General features: G+C 33.5%; 2 protein-coding genes and 1 long non-coding RNA gene across 4 annotated transcripts in view; 2 read left to right on the top strand and 1 right to left on the bottom strand.

Annotated features, from left to right (window-relative positions):
- The window catches only part of LOC106139518 (uncharacterized), a 180,660-nt gene that overhangs the window by 129,601 nt on the left and 27,882 nt on the right, over positions 1 to 23,177 (top strand). The window contains exons 1-2 of one of the 2 annotated variants that reach the window (XM_060948244.1): positions 5,139 to 5,745; positions 6,186 to 6,531. The exons of the other annotated variant lie outside the window; for it this stretch is intronic. The gene's annotated coding sequence lies outside the window, so the exon portion shown is untranslated. Of the gene's footprint in view, positions 1 to 5,138; positions 5,746 to 6,185; positions 6,532 to 23,177 lie in introns of those variants that run through there. 2 annotated transcript variants of the gene reach the window in all.
- On the top strand, positions 4,041 to 5,000 carry LOC106141666 (3-oxoacyl-[acyl-carrier-protein] reductase FabG). Its single transcript, XM_013343305.2, has one exon. It carries the CDS (start codon positions 4,108 to 4,110, stop codon positions 4,846 to 4,848), a length of 741 nt encoding a protein of 246 aa, XP_013198759.2. The 5' UTR covers positions 4,041 to 4,107; the 3' UTR covers positions 4,849 to 5,000.
- Positions 18,898 to 19,481, bottom strand: LOC132902548 (uncharacterized). The gene is made up of 2 exons (XR_009657172.1): positions 19,239 to 19,481; positions 18,898 to 19,199 (listed from the first exon to the last, which is right to left on the bottom strand). It is a non-coding gene; the product is annotated as an uncharacterized LOC132902548 (long non-coding RNA).

Genomic DNA, 23,177 nt, shown 5'->3' with positions numbered 1-23,177 from the left:
CAAAGAGAATAAAAGAGTTTGGTCATAATGACGACAAAAGCGGCCAAAACCGCGGGGCACGTGGGTTGTAAAGGTTTACTGACTGACGCTCATGCACTCATGCACGTTCGTGTTCGTCCTCTATGCAAGTACTCGGTTAACAATGGTACAAGGGACAAGAAATTATACCGAAACATATAAATATTGATAATTTATCAAGCCGGAAGACTTAATTTATTAACAGATTAAATAATTAAGAATTCCCCGCGAAGTTATTGCGACATAACATTTATTTCGTACTAGTTGACGCCCGCAACCCCGTTTACGTGTTATTGGAAATACGGAGATTAAGGTAATTAAATTTTCACAAATTTCGGTACACATTACAGAGTAGCTGGTCCCTTTTGGCTTCTACATCACATGATCCAGATGTTCCATTTCTTTTTTCCCGAAAAGAAAATGCTCATCAAGTTAAACAACTTTTGTCAAGACGTCTTTTCCATAGTTCGGATGATTTAGCTGGTCTATATTGGTTCTGCATCAGGTGTTCCAGATCTTGGATTTTAATACGCTAACAGAAAATACTTATCAGGTTGAACAACTTTTGTATGTATTTTGGCAGTTGGAATATAATTGGTTTGATATCAGCTGTACCAGATTAAAAAAGGAATTATACCCTATATGTTGGCCAGGCATAAGAGCTATATAACAAAAAAATTGTTTCATTAAAATCCGTTCAGTAGTTCCGGAGATTACAAACAAACATACAAATGGACAGACTTTTTTTCAAATTCATGCGCGGTTACTATTTTTATATCGTTATAAATTATTTTTATTGAAAATATACTAAATTTACAGACTAAAATTGTTTACTGTTTTATTATATGTACAATCTCAAAATCTTCTATGCCTCGATTTATTTATTTCACCGAGGCTTTGACGCCACAGTCTGTGGGTTACGCTTCATTTGACGCATTATCATCGCGTAATTTGCATAGTACGAGCCGGAGTCAATGTAACGGGACGTGAGTCGGAATATCGTCTGTCCTGTTACATTTTTCAGTAGAGATTGTATCAGTGAATTGCTTTTAGGTACCTACTTACATTCAAACAGTCACGGTAAGAGTGGATTAATAGAACGCTATTTATCCTTGTCACTGTGATGCATTCGTTTTATATTATTATGTTATGTATATACATACATTTAAACAAAAAAATTAAAAGTAAGAATCGAATAAAAATTGCATTTGCGACTTGCATATGTACAATAAAGTATTTACAATTTAACAATTTTTAGATTTTAAAAACAGAGTACAACCCCAATTTATAAATTAATAGAAACGATGAAATAAACACCAAAATTGTTCACAAAACAATTTAAATCACTTCTCTGGTGGAATTTTCAACATCACAAACACCGGTGCCCCGATCGGATTTGATTCGAAGCACAATATTTCACTCGAATCTGAATCGAGGTATCGATATTCGCTTTGAACGCCGCCAGTTTGATCGGTGAAACAAACAAATTAATGTGCTTTACAGAAATATAACTAAAAAAATGAAGAAAGACCTGAAATATAAAAAAAATTAATTTAAAGAAATAGGCAGTCTATCAGCCACATGTTTTCTCAAATAGCTACTGCAAAAGAACCATGATTCGTCAAAAAAGATATTACAGTAAAAACAGCTTTGTAGTATATCTAGTTGTATTATTTAAAAAATTGATTTGTCATTTTTGATATACTAAGAAGAGATTTTCACGATTTTCAGTAACATTCCTTAATTGCACAACAGAATTTTTGATCTTCGATAAATTTTTATCCTGTCAAGAAAGATGAGAACGAAAGTTGGATGATGATAAAAATGATTAAGCCGGTGTAGAGACAAATTAAGTACCGTACATTTAAAATATTGCCGCGTGTTTAATTAACTATGTGTAGGTTTTCTTCTGTAGCGTCCGTATTTTTCACAGGAACCAGATATTATTTATTTCACTGGATATTACACAGATTGAATTTGATTGCATTCGTTGGGATTATTCCGGAATAAAATGTTTGGATTGGATGATTTGCTGTCGTGGTGTTACGACACGCTTTGCATTATTTAATTCTATAAGAATTTTTATACGTAAATTGGCTGTAAGATTATTACTTCACCAAACAATATATTATTTGGAGAACAAGAAGACAATAATATATAAATTGATAGAAAAAAGATTCAAATAGTGAAACTAGATCACTAGGTTACTTTGCCCATCGTGCTCAGAAGAAGAATCCCATGTTAATAAGCTTGATTGATTTTTATAAAGCGGGAAGAGACGCACCTGGTACATGCTAAGTTAAAAGATAAATATTATCTTAATCTCTTTACCAACATCTAAGTTAGAGATTTACTGAACCTATTTTAATTGCCGGGAACCAAACTACATATTGTTTCCAAACTCTGTTGAATGCGATATAAATATTATAACATCATCTGCTATGCAAATTAAAAGCTGATTTACAGGTTGGGTTGGTACGGACTTATTATGAAAAGAGGTCATGTAACTAAAAGGGCTTTTAATTAAAGGTTTTAGAAATAGGGGAAGACCGAAAAAGAGATGGATGGAGAACGTAAAAGAAAGTAAGTATGAGAATAAAAGAAGCGACCATAATTTTAGCTTTCAAGCTATCATAGTTTATGAGATACAGATATGTTGACAGATAGACGAACAGACAGACAACGGAGGCTTAGTAGGTAATAGGGTCTCGTTTTTACCTTTTCATTATAGAACCCTTAAAACTGACATACTGTGCCGACCCCACATGGGAAAAGGGAAAGAGAAAGAAGAAGAAGAAGGATCTGGTATGCCAACCAGAAAAGTACTAAAAACTTATATTTTCCCTTCAAATGATAACAGCGATTAAGAACAAGTCTGTACTTGACAATAGAATTATAATAATCATTTATCTTGATCTTATATAATCTCAAATTTCACAGTGCGTGAGTAACTTAACTGTATTATTTTACCCCAGACTATAACGAGGAATAAATGCAATTTTTTTTAATTTTTTCTTCATTTTTATTCGTCAATCTGTATCACCGTATTATGTCCGTGATATTTTTAACAGATTTGCAGAGTAATAATTATCTTCTATTATAATCATTCTTAGTACTACTGGTTTCATGTCAATTATATCAGTTTTGATGCCTATATTTCTCTTATTAATTATTCAAAAACCTGAGAGCCGATTTCCATCTTTTATAAACTTTTCGACTAGCTATTATTTTTATAAAAAGAACTGCAATGACATTTTTCTGTCTGCCTTTTGTCTAAACAACTGAAAAAGCATGACTTTTCATCTCAACCAATTAATAAACATGATTCAGCTTATTAAATGGTTGTTGTGTTGACTTGACGTGAATGGTCAACAATAATCTATTTAAGAACAACCATATCAAAATTAATGGCTTAATCATTGTTATTTGATTAATCATTGTTATTTGATTAAATAATAATCTAAGTATAAGGCAGAGACCCGACGACGTTTCAAAATTGGTTGGTACGGTACTCATGAGTCTTCGCGAACATGAACACTCTTTGAGTTGTTTAAAAGAAGTTTAGTTAAAAGAAAGCAGCTTGGGCGAGTCTACAATCCACGAGAAGATTGTTTTTTAGCTTGGAAAGAACATTTGTCGACAAATTCACCAGATTGACCTAGAAGAAAGATTTAGTTTTTAAAATCAATTCAAGTAACTTTCCTCTTAGTAATACAATGGTTGACTGGAAAAGATCCCTAAATGGGATAAGTCTGCCTTTGTATATTTTGTCTTACTAATTTATTAACATGTACATACGAATAAAAACACAAATCAGTGTTTTTATTCGTATGTACAATAAAGATATAACAAACAAACAAAAAAAGATGACTGATAAAACTTTCATTTTCTTTATTACCTTACAACATAGGTTTTGGTATAATCGTATCATTGTGTCAACCTAACACCAGTATGCACTAACTCTTACCTAGATAAGACAATTAAAGATTAATATGATAACGCAGTAATACTTAAATATAAAACGATAACAATATTTCATAGAAATAGCTTAACTTTGCTACAGACTTCAGTGAAATAATTTCAGTAAAAATGAGTTTTGAAAATAAAGTGGTGGTGGTGACAGGCGCTAGCTCCGGGATTGGGGCCGCCACGGCCATAGCGTTCTCTAAAGAAGGAGCCCATGTTGTTCTAGTGGGAAGAAACCAAACTAAGCTTAATAACGTTGAAGCCAAATGTAAAGAAAATGGAAATCCTCCACTAGTAATCAATGCAGACGTTTCTAAACCTGAAGATGCGGAGAGAATAATCAAAGACACCGTCGCTAAATTTGGCAAATTGGACGTTTTAGTGAACAACGCAGGAATAATTACATTTTCATCTGTGATGGCTGAAAACGCATTAGAAGTGTTTGATAAAATTTTGAATACTAATTTGCGTGCGGTTGTTCACCTTACAAAGTTAGCTGCACCTCATCTTATTAAGACAAAGGGTAATATTGTGAATGTATCTAGTGTTGCTGGCCAAAAAGTCATAGATAACTGTACAGCCTACCAGACATCAAAGGCAGGACTTGACCATTACAGCCGTGGAGCCGCATTTGAACTTGCTAAATATAATGTGAGAATAAATGTTGTTAGTCCAGGACCAGTTTTAACTGATATTATTCAAACAGTACCTGCAGATTCAATACCATCAATGAACCCGATGCCGCTCAATAGAATAAGTCAGCCCGAAGAGATTGCCGATATAATTTTATTCCTGTCTGGTGACAAAGCTGTTGGCATAACTGGTTCGATCTTTGTTAGTGATAATGGGGCTTTGCTACAGTAACTTATATTTATAATAGCACAATGATGCATTTTTTTTCTTGTTTTGTACCAGCAGTATATATTAATATATTAATCCTCGTTCGGTATTTCAATCAATTCAATTTCCATCATATTTCTGGACTAAATAAAGTTTTATTCTATTATTACCAATAAGTGTTATTTCATTAATTAATTAATTAGTTTATTTCTGTTTCTAGTAACAAGAAAATTAAAAAAATAAATGTTATTATTTAACGTATCTTTCACCAGCTTTTGACGTCATTATATTAGATATACCTTGTATGTATACATCCAATGTATAATATACGTATGGTGGATATACGTTGAAAATCTACACATTTACTTAACTTGCCGTGTGGTTCCCGGGTGCCGTGTGGTTCCCGGCACCAATAAAAAAAAGAATAGGACCACTCCATCTCGTTCTCATGGATGTCGTAAAAGGCGACTAAGGGATAGGCTTATAAACTTGGGATTCTTCTTTTAGGCGATGGGCTTTTGTCACTATTTGAATCTCAATTCTATCATTAAGCCAAACAGCTGAACGTGGTTTATCAGTCTTTTTCAAGACTGTTGGCTCTGTCTACCCCGTAAGGTATAAAGACGTGATCATATGTATGTATGTATGTTTACTTAACTAAACGGTCGAGCAGATTATAAAATAACATGAAATAAGATAACAAAACTAGGATACATACAAGGTATAATTTAATGACTGAAGTAAACAATGAAGTAGGTCTGTAACTTTAAACTAAAGGAATTGAGTATTTTCTTGTTTATTAGATATAAGGAGTGACGGGTAAGACATCGATTCAGTATCGGTAATAAATCCTGTAGGGCCAGTGAGCAATTCAGCAAGACGAGAAATGTTAAACTGATTAAACTTGAAAGTAAAATGCTTGTAAGTATAGAAAAGTATACACGTAAAAAAATAAAATTGTAAAAATTGAATAATTCATTAGTTTATTTTTATTTAATTATGAGCATGCAATAAACGTTTTGTCAAAATTTCGACAATAGTAACATGAGGTAAATCCTTCTTGGATGAAGTATTATACATTTAAAATATATCTTCAGAAATATAATTAATTTATAAAAACAGAAACCATTTGCACACTTATCAGGTAGAGTGGCATGTACCATACATTATTCTGTGGTCTATGCTCCCATTTTCTTTACTTTATTTATAAACAATCACAAGGTACGAATACTATAAAATACAAAATAAAGTCTCTTACAAAATAAGACGAATCAAACGGCCCTAAGCTCAAATGAGGTCACAAATTTATTTTTACGAGTATTGTGATTTGCCGAGGTGCGAATGACCCTTATTTTTTCCAGCACAGAATCTGTAAAGACAGGTACCAGTTTAGAGTAGCAAGAAAAATAGCCAAGCCAAACTTGCGGTACAGCATTCTTCATAAGGCAGTAGTACTTGCTTTGCTGTATAGAAGTGAGAATCTTGAATCAGTTCGAAAGTAAACTCGTGGTTGCTCGGACGCTCTTTGCGGCAAACGAGGCGTACGCGCTTACGGAACACGGTGGAATTCTAAATTTAAATTTTAAAATTTACCTTTGTTTATAAAACTTTCTAAGTGGCCAGTGTTGTGCACAGATATTGGAATTGTTTTGGATTTTACATCCGATTTGGATGCGTTCGGTTCTGTAAATTTGGATTGTTGATTGTGTAAGTATACGTTTTCAGTAATTACATCCTGCAGTTGAACAGCTATCTTCAATTACTTAACTTCCTTCACTACCGTATTCGATTTTTTAATTACATAAATTTGATATCCATTACACCTACTTAGTTACATCAAAAATAATTCGTTACATTTTATTTTATGTTAATGCTAAATCAGCGTACTGGTTATAAATTACGCATAACTAGATATGCATTATATTTCATTTAAGAATGAGGCAACTAAATAAAATTGTAATATATAAAATGTATTATTTCCTTTTCTTCATATGGCTTTCAACTAAAATATTATACTTATAAGTAATCTTTTTTCAAAGAAGTATTAATATCAACATCTAACAGATCATCAATAGTATTCATAAACATTTTATCGTCAAGGTTGCCACTGCTGTAAATGCTAAAAAATGGAACAATAGAGTTATCGCTTACACACGTTACTTAATTGATAAGTGTTGCACACTTTTTTTTAAATACTCGTACCTATGGAAATAAGTTTAGTGTGATAATGGATTTAATTTACCTTTTTTTTTTGAAAATAATGTGTTGTGGTGAAGTTAAAATATTATCCTAACAGTTTATAACCGAACGTACCCACACATAGTATATTTTAAAAGCTAAAACATTTTCATCACAATCATACTCGTAGTTATTATAGACAATTCTCCAACTCAAGCTCAAGTCATTTGGCAAGTTATTAGTATAATATGCAAGTAAGTAACATATTTTGTCTTTTTCCAAGGTATTACGAGTAACTATATATGTACCAAGTTTCATGAGATGTAACAAACAAATAAACATACTTTCGCACTTTTACTCTCCAAACCTCTTGATAACTTACAACAACAAACTTATGCGCATGAATATTGAAGAATTTTAAAACACAATTTATATTGAAATAAAAAAGAAACTGAAAATTATACTAAAACTAAAACAATTTCGTTTTTTATAAGCTTATTTCGGTTATAATTAAGGCAATCAGAATGAAAATACTATAATATTACTGGTAATGGCTTAATTAAATTGTTAGTTTGTTTTAATACGAAATAACTACAAACTCCAATAAAGTCTGCACGAATCGCCTAGATTACTACTGATACCGCAGCTCCCTGTTTGTAATTGTTACCAATGGTTGCCGATTGAGATTTCACATTTGATTGCTTTGATATTTTTTTTTTATTTGCTAAAATAGTATACTCTTTATTGCAACGTAAATAAACATGATAAAATATTGAAAGATTAAAAAAAAACCTTTTATTATGGGCCATACCTATTTGATAACAAAGTTTTTCTATATATACTCGGAGATTCAATAAAAAAAAATAGTGAAAATAATTCTAAGTGTTGAGATTTACAATTTTAAAATGTTCGCAGCTTTATGGCGCGTTGAAATCAAATAAGTACTTACTTTGATGACATGGCTGCTGTAAGCACTTTATCGTTAGTATTTCGAATCATAACCCGTGTCTATTTCATTGCATGTTTATAGCCATGACCACAGTCAATATGATCCGTGCCGTGACAGAAATCGCCATATGGACTACTTACGCCTGTATCGAGTAAACAGCGATGCATTTTCACCGCATACCGTCATACGATTTGCATCGGAATCGAATATTCCAAACATCGATTTCTCGCGTCCACCGGCCTACATGCGCGTCGTATTCTTGGATAACCATAGATAATTTTTGTATTTTATTCTCTTTTTTTTTTTGGGTTGGCAGTCTCCCTACAGAAATTCAACTATTTTGGTGTAATGTTTGATAGCTGGGATAGTGCTTCCACACTATTGGAACAAAATGTTTATTACGAGTAATAAATGATTTTAACATATGTTTTTTTTGACAATATTGGATTTGGCATTTGTTTTCCATCTCACCTGATGACGATGAAGATGTTACATGCCTATCCAATTAAATTTCATGTCAGTAAACGTTAGTAAGTAAATATTTTTGAACAAAATTGCTTGTATGTAATATCAAAATGTTTGTATTTTTGTCAATCAGATCAAGGATTGTCTTTTCAAGGATCTTATGATTAGATTTATCACGTTAACAAATCACTCTGTCATTTACTTCAAAACAAAAACATGCGTTTCGATAAAATCTGAGAATTTTTCTAAATGCATATGAGTGTACTTTTAAAAAGTAACGGAACGGAACAAAACTTCAATCATTTTTATATTTTTTTTGTTTTATATTTAAAAAAGACACTTACATAAATTCACGTATTATCCCTTACTGGGTAGACAGTAAAATATAAGTATTATTAAATAATTGCATCTGAAGAATTAAAGTTGATTATCTACGTATAATTTCCTGCTTCGCATAGGCGTTAACAATAAATCAAACTTAACTGTAACTTGTACAGGCCACAATGAAGATAACTGTACAATAATTATCACTTAAGCCATTTAGAACCAAGTTGATAATCAATTGAATGTCTATGCCGTTTGACAAAAAGTATGTCCATCAATGGTGAAATAGCCTACAAAAATATGATATATGGTCTTGAATTGGTTTGAACACATATTGATGCCTGTATAATTTTTTATACTACATTTACTACTTTTAATAATTTCATCCACCAATATGTCGCAAATCTTTTCTTCGAGCTGTACAGAGAACAGTTACAATTTGTCGACCTTAGATTACAATGAACCGGTTTATCGACAAAGCCGCGGAAGAAAGGAGTTTAGGCTTAGAACGGCCGATTCGCCATACAACCGCAACGTGTAATTTCTTTACCTTATAGACAGTGAAAAATTTGGCAAAGATTTCGGTCGGTCGGAAGCGTTCGGTCGGCCGACTATTGGATAATACTCACTCACATACTTAAGTGAAATATTACGTAGATAAAGATTGTGCAGTCAAACAACTAAAAGACTTAATAACTTGGGTTTCTCTTTTTGGGCTATGGGCTGGCATGCTAACAACCTCTTACATATAACAGCTCTGAATTCCAATATATCGTAAAGTCCTTTAGATAAACATGACCTTTATTGTGTCTAATGGTTCTGTCTACCCTGTTAGAATAAACGCATGTGTTCGTGTTATTATTACCCACTGTTATTACGTCCAAATTAAGTAAGTCTTATTTTTTTCTTGATCCAAATACGGATTCACAATTTGGGCAGTGGAGATTTGCGTGCAAATATTAGATTTGCAACGGTAAAATTAACATCTTAAAAAAATATGGCCAGACGTAACCGACCCTCAGTTACGTTTGGCCATTATTTTTTCATCGACACGCGAATCGACAATTTGTGAATGAAAATGCCACAAAATTATATAAATAAACAAATCATGTTAGAGTGCGAGTCACGTAGTAATAAAATCTTAACTGTTATTTTTATTTGTATAGACAACTAGTTTTCGCCCGCGGCTTCGCCACCGTGAAAAATGCCCGTTCTTCACCGGAGTCTCCAGATAGGCATGCAAATTACATCAGTGCTCATTTGCGCATTTTCTCGGGTTCTGTTAAAGTTAAATCATCTGTTTAAAAATTTACAGCAATGTTTATCACCAAGCCTTTTATTGCTTTGCTCATCTGGTTGCCTTCGACGACATCCGCAGTCGCACGACACATTTCTAAACACACACACACGCATTATATCTATGTGCATATATTCACATCCATGCTCCTCACAGAAGAGAATGACCCAAGAATAACAAAACTGGAAATAAAATTCAGAGGTTGCATGTCCTAAAACAAACAACCCAATTTTAGAAACCTTTAGCTTCAATTACTGTACCCGAAGGGGTTAGACAGGAATGGCTCCGTATTACTTGTCACTCGAACTGTTCCTGATAACGACCACTTTAGTAAAAGTGAAATTATTTGGAAAAAGAAAAAGTTTAAATCAATATGTCAGGGTTGAGGTAATTTTAGCCTTACATTATCAGCATTGAAGAAGAACCACCTCGCACTATATCATTGCTGTCCCGTTTTACGTCATTATAAAAAAGGAAAACAGCGGTAGCTTTTCGCGCGATAATAACGACGTCGCGCGTTTCATGCTACGGGGACTGATCAGCATGTTAAATTGCTAGCTGAATAGTTCTACATAACACAAGGCATTTCTAGATCTAATCGGCCACATATCTGTTTAATAGCAGACTTCATGAAATACCTCATATGGAACAGTTCGGAACAGTTTCATGTCAAGTAATGCGGAACGGGAGGCGTCGTGCATGCTACAGATTGCAATGTGTTCGTATGTCACGGAAAATGTTTCAGGAAAGAAAATATTGACATTCAAATTAATATCCGACAAATTAATTAATATTTTTCTTTGCATATTTACAAAATCACACCTCTTTCTTGAAAGTGTTTGATATATTTTTAATTATTTCCTTCATTTGCAAGAACACCTTGTAAAATTTACTGAGATCCCCAATTTTGATAGAATTGAGGCCAAGTTCCGCAAAATTTCTTTGCATGGTGATACAATTATTAATTTAGCATATTAAGACATTACTACTGATTTATATTCAACGTTGGTTTACGCTAAACATTTTACAAAAGCTTAAGCCAGAAATAATTCAGCTATCTAGAATTACTCCTTTTAAATATCCTTTGCGATTTAAAAACACTTAGGTACGTTTCTTGCCGTAAAGCGTTAAAGATAATTCATTTATCGTCATTAACTGTGTGATGTCATGTCTAATACCAAATGAGTGGAACACGTAATTTAAGATAACACTGGTATGAAGTCAGATCAGACACATGAACTTGAATCCGAACGCTGATCCTAAATATAAAATTGATTTCTCATGGCCGCCGCACGCGCTGTTTTATTGGAGTTTGTCGAACAGCATAAAATATTTATTTTTTTATTTTCAATAACCTATATATTCTTTTAACGTACCTATTAAGTAAACGTTTTATTTTATTTAAGTAAAGGTTTAGGGTTGCAAAAAGAGAGGATCCTTAAATTCCCGCAGGAAGAAAAATTTACGGTATTAATCGTTTATGCGGGCTGGGCCGCATGTGTATTCTTGTGATTGGTAAATAACACAAAAAGTCAATTAAAATCTCATTCGTAACACAAACAAGTATTAAAGCCGAAAACAATTAAATCATCAATGTAAATGGTGATTACACATTGGTCAGAAATAACGTCCAAGCCGAGATGTGTGTGGCTGTGGCTTATATTCTAGCCATTAAATATATGACGGGCTTGCACAACCACGTCGATATGTCTGCAACACATTCTTTACTTAGCAATTTTGTATGTAAATTTATTTAAAATACTGAAGCGAGGTTGAATATCTGGCTGAAGCAACGTGGTGGAACGCAGAGAGAATATCGCGGTTAAATCTCCTGACGAGCAAATTTAGCACGACCGGGTTCCGCCCAGTCTAAGCGGGGCGAGTGTCCAGATTTTACTATAGCCATAGATTTAAAACCGCAGGTTTAAGAAGTAAATCGTCCATATATGAAACATTTCTAAGTACTGGAATATTCGCGGAAGACTTGTTAATATTCAAACAAGACTGGTGCCTTGCAATGAGCTGAGAAATTCTTGTATAATTGTGATGATCCTGAGTTCAGTATATATGCCAAGTAAATATCAAATCGCTAGACCTAGTTATTGAGGCTGTGTTCGTTCAAATGTCAGTCAGTCAGTGTTCTCCTTTGTGGATATAGAGAGCCACGCCGTAACCCTAGGGCTTGGACTGTTGGTATTTCTAAATAGTGTGTAATCTCCATTTACTTTTTTTAATTTAATTGTTCTCGGTTTTTTTATTTGTGGTACAAAATAGAGATTTTTATTGTTTTTTGAAGTATATAGAATAGTATAACAACTATTTATGGTCACTATTGATGTTACAAAATAACACAAGTTAAACTGTGTAAAATTACTTAATAAAAGTGTACAGTTGGAACATTATAATTTCGAAATGGTCCTTGAAGGTTAAATTTTGTGGAACCACACGACTTTAGAAGAAGAGGGTTATGAATATGCATAAAACTTGGAATTATGCAGGGATCGTGGTAAGTGGAGAGATGTAGGTAGTCTCAGCTTACTCCTCCGAGAAAGAGGCGTGATTTTATGTATGCAGAAAGTAAAGATTTAAGCATTACTTTGGTCCGTAGGTTTAATTATGAAAATGATATATGTATGTTACAATTTTACGTCACACGATACGACCATCGCCATATTTCCCGGTTTGTGAGCCAATTATCGCCTTTACATAATTCAAGTCGCATGTTTTATAATCGCTTAGAACATCACTCCACGGTGCTTTATTAGCAAACTTGGTGCAGTAATTTTCAATTATGTATCATATTTTAACTGACAGGTTAATAATGTTAAAAGAAACTATAATTGTAAAAGAAAAACACGCCACGAAATCTAAAATGGGTTTATAGCTGAAAAAGATGCTATTTTACTCAAAACTTGTTCTTTTTAAGTTTGGTTTTTCATTTTAGAAAATGTGTTTCTTCTATATTTTAATGAAATTTATTAACGCATAAAAACTACCTACGTAGTGAATGGGTGGTATTACAAGAATATCGCCTGGTGAAAGCGTGAAGTGTATATTTTTAGCTAGTTGCATTATAATTTTACTACAACGTTTTACCTACACACAAATTATAGCTTTTAATGCATTAAATTTATTGGAGATTCAGATATAGCGTTTTCCAGTATTTTGCTCATGAGAAAATGAAAATAATCCTTCCTTAGTTTTCAAATAATTCAAAGTGAACATTACGTCTGAACGATGACAATGCATCAATTTCTAAGTGAAAATTATCTCAACTATAATCTAGACCAGAATGATACGAAAAGTAAATTGTAGGAAGCGTACGTGTAAACATTTAGTGAGTAGAAAGCGACCGGTCGTGGGGAACGCAAATCGTTTCTATTCGACGACAGCAAAAACAAATTGCTAAGAGTACCTAACTGTATTCAAGTTTAAAGAACGCGCAATCCTCTTTAGACCCAAATTTTATTCATCCTTAGATACCTCTCGAGGAGAAGCCTCTAATGGTAGAGTAAAGTACTCCTTGGAACGATTTTACGACGTTCATTAACGTCAGTTGCTCATTAAAGTTACAAAACTTACGTGCTCCAAATTACGTACTTTTCAAAAGTTGTGAAGACCATTTTATAGAAATTATATGCATATCGAGGATATGCCACAAAATATTCTAATTTTAATATAGAGACATTTGTGTAAATTACAATTAGTATACACTTAATGCATATTTGTGCGTGTGCATATTTGTTTTATTTTTTTTTTATTATTATAAGTTTTTCAAGAATTATAAATGCACACCCGGCATGACAATCAACACCAAACGGACAATATATACGGATTTAGTGGAAATTTGACACACAAACAGTTGAAATATAATAGACATTTGCTAAAGAAGGCATTAATATATTTCCACGGAAGCGATGACCCAGCTATATATCTCTTACTTTATATGTACAATTTCAAACAATTTGAGTACGTGATACTAGCGCGTGTCTATGGCTTTGCTTGAGTATTGAATGGACGGAGTATTAAGCAGTGGACACCTAAGACTACGCCTCTGACCCCGTTATGGTAAGCCAGCATACAAATTAACAATTGTGTTATAACATAAACTTTAGCGATTTTAGAATATAACATGTAAATAAATTTTACGTCCTAATGAATCTTAAAATGAACACAATGATTTAGAGATTTCATGTCAAACACTAGATTAAAAAGGCTCAAAATACTCGTATGTACTAAAAATATGGCAATAAGTCACCGGTCACCATCAGGTCTCCCTTTGACAACAAGACATTGCGAAAAAGTAAGACATAGGTACACAGACCATGCATAAAGATAATCTGATAATTATAAGGTAAGAAGAGGATTTAAGAAAACACTGTAATTAAGTCAATTCTAATTTTAAAGCAAGCTAACTTGTGATAATCATATTACATAATTCTACATGTAAGAAAAAATAATTACTGCATTGTATAAAGCAAAGTCGCTTCCTGCGTCTGTCTTTATGTCTGTATGTAAGTATGTAGGTATGCTTAGATCTCTAAAACTACACAACGGATTTTGTTTGATGCAGTTTTTTTTGATAGATGAATGTTTATATGTATAAGCCGGGCGGGTCATTATTATAAAAACATGCGGGAGATAATCATCTTGTTGAAATTTATTAACCTACCTGAAAGAAATTGTCACTAGTCAAGCGCTCATGGCTTGCGCCGCTTCCGTTCATCTATTGTAAATGTGTCTGTCCGTCAATTTGTCGTGTCTCGACTGACAATAAACGCGTAAACGACGACGTTTAGTCGCAAGCCCTTACTGTTAATACTTCGTTGCAAGTGGATCAATTGATTGGTCGCATTTACGGTTGTTCTATAAGTTGAGGTTTCCATGTCGCAAAGCTACTCAGATTTTTTAAGTATCTTTATCATGTAATCATTACTTATATAATCACAAGGTATATTCCATTATACCTTCCTTCGAGCATAAAAGCCTTATTCTTTTACTGAATGTTATTTTTCTTCTTTTCTTTCTTTGAAGAACAATGATGTTGGATAATTAGGATGAAAGCAGATGTTTCTAGACATCTACCCATCACTCCCACTACCCCCGACCTTACTAGATTCTCCTGGCAATTTCTCACATTAAATCGCAACTTCTTTAAGGACTTTTCAGCATATGAAAGGTTTAAGGAGGCTGCTTCTCAGCAGGCTGAAGGTACCAAAATTGTACAATGTTTATTTACAAACGACGTTAAGACGTACCTAAGTCGTTTTATTTTAAAAAATAACATCAATCAAAATGTTTGAGCTAAAGCCAACACAAATGTGTGCATTGGTCAGCCAATTATATGCATTAAGCCATGAAATTCAATTTATTATTCAACCCGAGTAACTATTGGAAGTCACGACATCGCAGCGGTCTTGTTCACCTATTTAGATGTACAGGCGACTTCAAATGTACAGCTACAATACTAATACTTGCTGTGTAATGAATAAATAGACTTAGTACTTAACTGTACTTTCTTAACTCTTTCACAGTCCAATTAAATATTTTATGAAGTCTGTAGAAGTATCTATCAGAGAACGACCTCTGAGAAACTAGATATGACTAATATGAAAACATTGACAGTCTTTGAATACCCGACCGGCTTCGCGTGATCTCATGAAAAATCTCCAAGAACATTGTCTAAATAATAGCAAAATCTGCGTTAATATCGTTTTCAAGGTTTAAGAAGAAACAGATAGCAACGCAGGATGACTTTATTAAACTGTCTACTTAACAACATATTTTTTTTTTCCACTAACCTAACCTCTACAGTAAGATAACAAAATTCGGGTTATGCATTAAAACTGTATTGTATAACGGAACATATATAATATAACCACGAAGAAAACAAAGGCAAATTAAGAGCTCTAAACTTTATTATACCCTATGACGTCGACGTTAAAAATCTCATGATCAAAGTCAATTTGATTATGAGATTTTTAATACAATATGATTGTGACCAATTTAATTCGTAACAATGACCCGTAAAACGTCAACTTCCAAATTCCACTGCATAAATTATGCCAAACAGTCTTCGACAAACCGCATTGCATTATGAAAAAATATAAAATACTCAGCGGAAATTCTTCAGTTAATCAAAAATTAACACTAACGTCTATGACTCGCTTATCGGGATAGACAAAGCTAACAATATAGTTTTCAAGAAAAGCAAAGGATATAGACGTGATAAAATGAATGTATGTATATTGGAATATTTAAATTTAAAGCATAAGCAAGCCACACACATTACCTAGTGTTAATTTTTGCCAGCATAAAGAAAAAATATTTTAAGTGTCGCCTTCATGGCTATATTGCCATACTACAACGAAGTTTTGCTTTATTGCTAAAGTATATATTGTATGACGATTATATATTGGAAAAATTCAATCGAAATGCTATGTAAGAAAAAATGAAAACATCCTTAAACACAATATTTTAAAAACTGCTTTGTCTATGCTTACAATCCCTGCATACTCACTTCTATTGCTTTATAGGTACCTACATGGGCTAGGTATTTTTGACCTAATCATTCACCCAACAAAAAATAGAAAGATGACGGCCGGTGAACCTTAAAACCAGTGACCTTGATAATGCGGTGGATATCTCGTAAATCATCAGCGGTCGCACGCCACAGCGGTTCATTCACTTCTTGAGAACCGACCTACAAGGTAGCCTACAAAATGGTACTAGGTGTTATTGTAAACTTTTAATCACGGAATCATAATTGTTTTATTGTATTTACTTCGGATTCTGATGCTATGCCGCTAAAAGCAGATATGGTACATTAAAAGACGCACGCGTTTGAATTGTGCCAAAGTGCCCTAGTCTTTCCGAGATTAGCGCATACATACCGACTGATAAAATAGTAAGGGGGCTTTATAACTATATATATTTTTTTAGTTATAAAAATAATTCGTGTAAAATTCAAGGCAACTTGTTAACAACACAACACAATGTGACTAGTTATAAAAATATTGACTTTTTATAACTAGACACATTGATTTCATAGGTTCTGTCCCACCACGACCGATTGGCTCTACCAAAAGGTTATACGATTCAAATCATGTAATTATTGCGCGATTTCAAACATCTGTACTTATTTTCTGAACAACTGACCTCTTGTTTTAAATAAACACTCGTACTTACTACAGAAAGCGTAACCTCAATAAACCTGTTAATATTACGATGCAGAACGTGTAAATGCTGCGCTGACGCAGCCCAGTGATGTCACTCCCTGGAGAGATATATTGAGGTAAATGGAGCATTGGACTGTCACATAACAATATTAATGTTTACAGAAAGCAAATTTTTAAAGGAAATTTGAAAGTATTTTTCATAAAGTAAGAAACATTAACTCTCACCAAATCTAAAACGGATGGTCCAAAAATTTCTGATGTTTTGCATTTGTAATGTGTTTTTCATCATTTCAAGTTGCAAACGTGCAGCTTTGTCACTGTTAGTGCTTTTTTTAACTATTAATTCAATTTCTATAGTAGTATGAATTTAAGGTCCACACAGTATAACATATTGAGAAACCTAATCTTCAAATTACATTGCATACCTACCTTTTGATTGCAATTTTCTTTTAAACATTGCTATGGTTATCAAATTTGACAACTAAAATTTTTTATCGGGGTTTCTATGCTATTCATGTACCAATATTTATTCAAAATTGGTTCCGCTGTTTTTGAATTATTCGTTGCAAACAAAATATGTACCTTTCCTCTTCACTACGAGCAAGTCTTTTAAATTATTTGGTTGTATTGCTACAACGATCAGCAAAATTATTGCACGTGTGTGTAAACAAACCCAGTGGTGTTGCTTCGTCCTACGTGCCCTATCGATAAACATTTGCTTTTAACTTGAGTTTGGTTACAAATAAGGTCAAGTGTTATTGGACTCTTGAGCCAACTTTTACTTTCATGGTACAATAATTTATAATAAATTTTTAGCAAAATCTGATTACCCTTAGTTATACACTCATACACATACACATAATCACGCTTATATCCCTTGCGGGGTATACAGAGCCAACAGTCTTGAAAAGACTGATAGGCCACGTTCAGCTGTTTGGCTTTACGATAGAATTGAGATTCAAATAGTGACAGGTTGCTAGCCCATCGCCTAAAAGAAGAATCCCAAGTTTATAAGCATATCCCTTAGTCGCCTTTTACGACATCCATGGGAACGAGATGGAGTGGTCCTATCCTTTTTTTATTGGTGCCGGAACCACACTCCTTAGTTATATTTTCATCTATTCAGTTGAAATTATATATAATCCTTAAAGGAAAGGACTGATAATAAAACACAAATAAATCATTTGTCATCACATTTGAAAATACTACTAATCCTTGGAACAATTTGGAAATGTAAACGTGAGTGCAACTTGTTCAACCTACATTTAAGGCGCTACATTCAGATTACATGTACCTCGATGCGGGCGAGAGGCTCACCCCGCGCGGGGCTCACCCCCGACCACGCTTGCCCCGCTAGATCGCCGCCGCACCGTAGCCGCTGGCGCGTGACCTCACGTAACCCGAATAAAGTTTGCGAATGCAATGGAGTCCGCATCAGAATATTTTATTGTTTTTGATACAGTAAAATAATTTTACAAAAAAACATACATATATTAAATTACATTATAAGCAATGATGTAGTTGCGGATGTATGCAAAAATTTTGTATAAAATGAATAAGTTTGTAATGGTTTTAAAAAAACTACTCGTAATTACTTATTCGATTTCGTTCAATCAAAGGTAATTTACATAGTAATGTATATCATATATTTTTAGGGTTCCGTAGCCAAATGGCTACGGAACCTATGGTTTTCTATATATGGTTTTCTATCTTGGGTTGTCGTTGATGTCGGCGTCGGAATAATGCCATGACTATCTAAGTCCATAATATCAACTGTCGACTCCACACCATCCGCACTTCTCTGTTCGGACATTGTCAACGACGATATCGGAGACAATTTATTTTTCCTAAAAATTAATAACAATCAAATAATGGGATAATGACTGTGATCGTGCCAAATGAAGAAAGCGAAGAAAAATAAACCCTGCGACGTCTTGCAGCTGAGGAGATACCCTGAATAATACAGTTACCTAGGAGTAAGTACCTATAGAAAAAGACAGAACAATCATCCAGTAAAAAGTACTGTTTCCGTAGGCAAAGACCAGGGCAACAACTAGTGACAGTATAACCGACGGCGGCGGAGCTGTTGTTTGTTGTTGTTTTATCTATCTATCTACCTACTGCCGCCCCGCCACAAGCCGGTATCAAATGAAATATTTTTCACCTTCAGTGTTTGCGGAGAAAATCTCAGTAGGCATCTATATGTCTATCTATTAGTAAGTGTAATTAGTACCCACCATCTTAATTGTCCCATATGGGAAGCTCTTTCAAGGTTTTTTTTTAACATGCTAACATTTATCATGACGTAAAATTATACACCTATTTACACTAAACGAAACAAAAAAACTGTATTAAAAACTAACCTAAACTATCTATAATAGGTATATTTCAGAAAGTACCAAAAAAAAAAAAAGTATCAAAATCCACGATCCTAAATACCTACGTAATATCACCCCGTCCGGCGGAAAAGCGACGCGTAAGATTCAGAGATCAACGACACAATTCAATAAGCTGAGCTGACAATTATGTACAGAAATAAATTCAAACAAAATTAATGTGGGAAATTAAATACTTCGCAGAATATTTTTCAACGACGCTTGGAGCGATTGGCACAGGTCCTGCGTCGGAGAATGTGATCCGCGGAGTGAAGGCACGCTTACAAAGGATAGCGCTTTATTCCACCCGGTCGTGTAGGAATGAGACAGAGATAAAGTGTCAACACTCTACTGTCCAGTACTATTGTCGCAACAATTTTAATTCCTGTTTTCATCTATTTAGTTTAATTACGTCTAAACAAAACATCCAATCGAAATTTCATCTTCCAGAAGTTATTATTTTTTAATGATCTTCAATTTGGTACAAAATTCAAATTTTAAATCCTTATAGTTTGAGATAAATAATCGAAATCTAGACTTGTGTTCCTGAATTTTTTTGATCGAGGATTTTTGTTCCAATCGTGTTTTCATCTTCCACAAATATAATTGAATATATTTACTTTCATATCCAAAAATATTGAAACGATGCAAGTTATATTTTATGAGAAAAAACCAAGTGAAAATGACCCAAAATCTATGATGTATCGCCTTAATACCTATTTATGATAAATTTAGGGTTATAAAATACATTTTAATTACTAATTTAACTAGAATAATGAACAAAGCAATTAACTACCAACCTTAATCAGACCAGAAAAGATCGTTAAAGAATTTTTCATTGAAATTATTATTAGAATCAAATTGTTAAATATTGTGCAACTGTTAGTTAGATAAGTATACAAGTTGATGAAGAGATGAGATGATACGTATATGAAAGCAGTATTACGGTAAATGAGATCTTAATCTTTACGTTGTCTTCCGTGTTATTATAATTTTTCTTAGGGTGCATTCATAGCGGAGTAGAGACTGAAAATATATCCCGTGACGTTTATCGCAAATATATACATACATACATATATTCCTGTCTATATCCCTTGCGGGGGAGACAGAGCCAACAGTCTTGAAAAGACTAAATTGCCACGCTCTATTGTTTGGCTTAATGTTAGAATTGAGATTCAAATATATGACAGGACAGGAATCGTCGTCTAAAAGAAGACTTTATCGCAAATTCCAGAAGAATATAGAATCATCATATTCATCCGGTATGTAATTATTGGTCAAGTAAACAAACATACACATGCCTATTTATAGTAAATAGGATGGATGAGTATGGTAGTATGGACGGATATGAAATGTATAAATTTCTTGTTTAGTACCTACCTATCGCATTCTGCATTATTTCATTTCATCATTGACAAAATCCCTACAATTTTACATAATAAGTTTCAAAATCTATTTATCAAAAACCTGTGGTAGGCTCGCTTATAATTGTTATTGCTATTTTCTAGTTTTGCTACCGATACCTTACTTATGTAACATAGAAAACTAAGTAGGAAATGCACAATGAAGGCCGTTATTGATCAAGGAACAGTGAGTTTCAAAGGCAAAGAGTTCTGTTTGAAAGCAAAAAGGTTATGAAGGTAGAAAACAAAGCCGGTGCGTATAAACAATTCTCTTTCTCATCCCTTTGAGCTTTGCATTTCTGGCTGCACCCTTCACTGTAGAGCTTTGGAGCCCTGATCCGCCTTCCGACTTTTCACTCTCCACTTTGTCCGGTTTTCGGCGTCCTCAGAATTTAAGACCATTAACTCGCATATCATCATTCGCGAGGTGTAGCCTAATTTTTTTTCGGTTTGTTCTATTTGGGTCCGGCGGAGGCGGTATGGCAAGACATTTGTTCCCCAGATAGCCTGCAAATGTTGCAAAACGTATTAACGTTGTCAGATCTCTTGTAATCCGGTACGTATAAACAATTCTCATACTTTGCGAAAAAATCTCCACAGAGCTTTCTAGCCTAAAGAATACATGATAGCTGACGATACATAAACGTCTTAATCTGTTATCCTGAGGACATTCTGTGTGTACAGTGGCCTTATCAGTTATCACGCGTGCTGCCCAATGATCCGTGAAATAGAATAGGTAACTAGTAAAAGAGGTGACCGTGAGGCCGATTGTACTGGTAATAACTTCCTACTGCATACACTTTTTTATGTACAACAAGAAAGTTACAGTTAAATGCGTTTCAAAGGTTTTTTTGAGTTCCCTCAGGAGAAAAATAAACAATTTGATATGCTACTCTGTATTCAAAAGATATTGCCATAAAATTGATTCGAGGGATCTTTATGAGACTAACAGAAACTATTTTATTTAGTATATATTTATTTGTTTGGCAACTTTTTTCTTTAAGACATGTGAGTCATCACGCAAAAACTATTAAACCGATTTGAATTTGGTTTTCTCAGGTGTAAGGCTTATTAGTACACAAATGCTTTTCCCCCACACTTGTAAGAGCGCAGAGGGGGTTAGATGATTTGTATTAAAATATTATCAGTGGAATACCCCGCACCAAATTCTCCCTTCATTAAATTTTCTTATAATTTTCTTATGGTTGTCTATCATATATCATCAAAAATATACATTCAGTAGCATAAGCGTAGCAGAATATTTAATGTGTTGGATACTCTACGTGTCTATTTCAAAAGTATGATATTAAAAATGTTTCGAAACATACTCGTACAAGGTAATGTTAGTGTAACCAATCAACATTTTTAAACGTTTTAATACCTATCTAGTTTAATTTAGGCATCTACATACATTATAATTATATTTACCAACTTTGCCTAATACGTACATAAAAGTAGGTATTTTTATTAATTAGTCGTAAATAAGTTTACAAAATTTACTCAACTTTTTTGCTTGTCTGTCAAAGAATTAAGCTAATGACCTAGTTGAAAACATTATATTATTTGCTTTGGTAATATCAGATACCTCTTAAATTTTTAGTTTTGGTAATGACTTCCATCTAATATCAACAAAAAAATCTAGGTCATTCAATCATTAATTGTATGGATTGTTAACCGCAATTGAGGAAGCGAAGCCGTGGGAGAATATTCGATTTCAATTTCACTTTCGTGTTTTTGATATAAAAATACCTATGAAAGGATTGACACAATATACCTATGAAACCATACGACAATTATTAAGCGATATAATAGTATCCTATAATAATGAATAAAAAATTTTGAATTTTGAATTTTGAATTTTTGATTAAATATATTTAAAAAAACAGTCAAACGTATGTATTGCATGTGCCACTGTATTTTGTATTGCTGCCAATGCTGACACGCATATAGGTCTTTGTAGGGTGGATTATATGTACGTACGCTATCATACGTAAATATCTATATCACACTTTTATCCCTTGAGAAAGCCAACAGGCTTGAAAAGGGTGAAAAGCCACAGTAACATGTTTCTAACCCATCATCATATATAAGGCATGATTTTGCCCATTGTAAAAGTCAATCAAGAGAAAGCCCTGGCATGGCAAGCATTTTTCTTTGGGCAATGGGCTGGCGACCTGACACTAT

This window comes from Amyelois transitella, chromosome 15, assembly GCF_032362555.1.
Source record: "Amyelois transitella isolate CPQ chromosome 15, ilAmyTran1.1, whole genome shotgun sequence".
Lineage (NCBI taxonomy): Eukaryota > Metazoa > Arthropoda > Insecta > Lepidoptera > Pyralidae > Amyelois > Amyelois transitella.
Note: the sequence above shows the minus strand (reverse complement) of the source record. Positions and strands in the feature narration are given on the sequence as shown.

Excerpts from the sequence above, each read along its gene's own strand:
- LOC106141666 (XM_013343305.2), top strand. The coding sequence starts at position 4,108 with ATGAGTTTTGAAAATAAAGTGGTGGTGGTGACAGGCGCTAGCTCCGGG.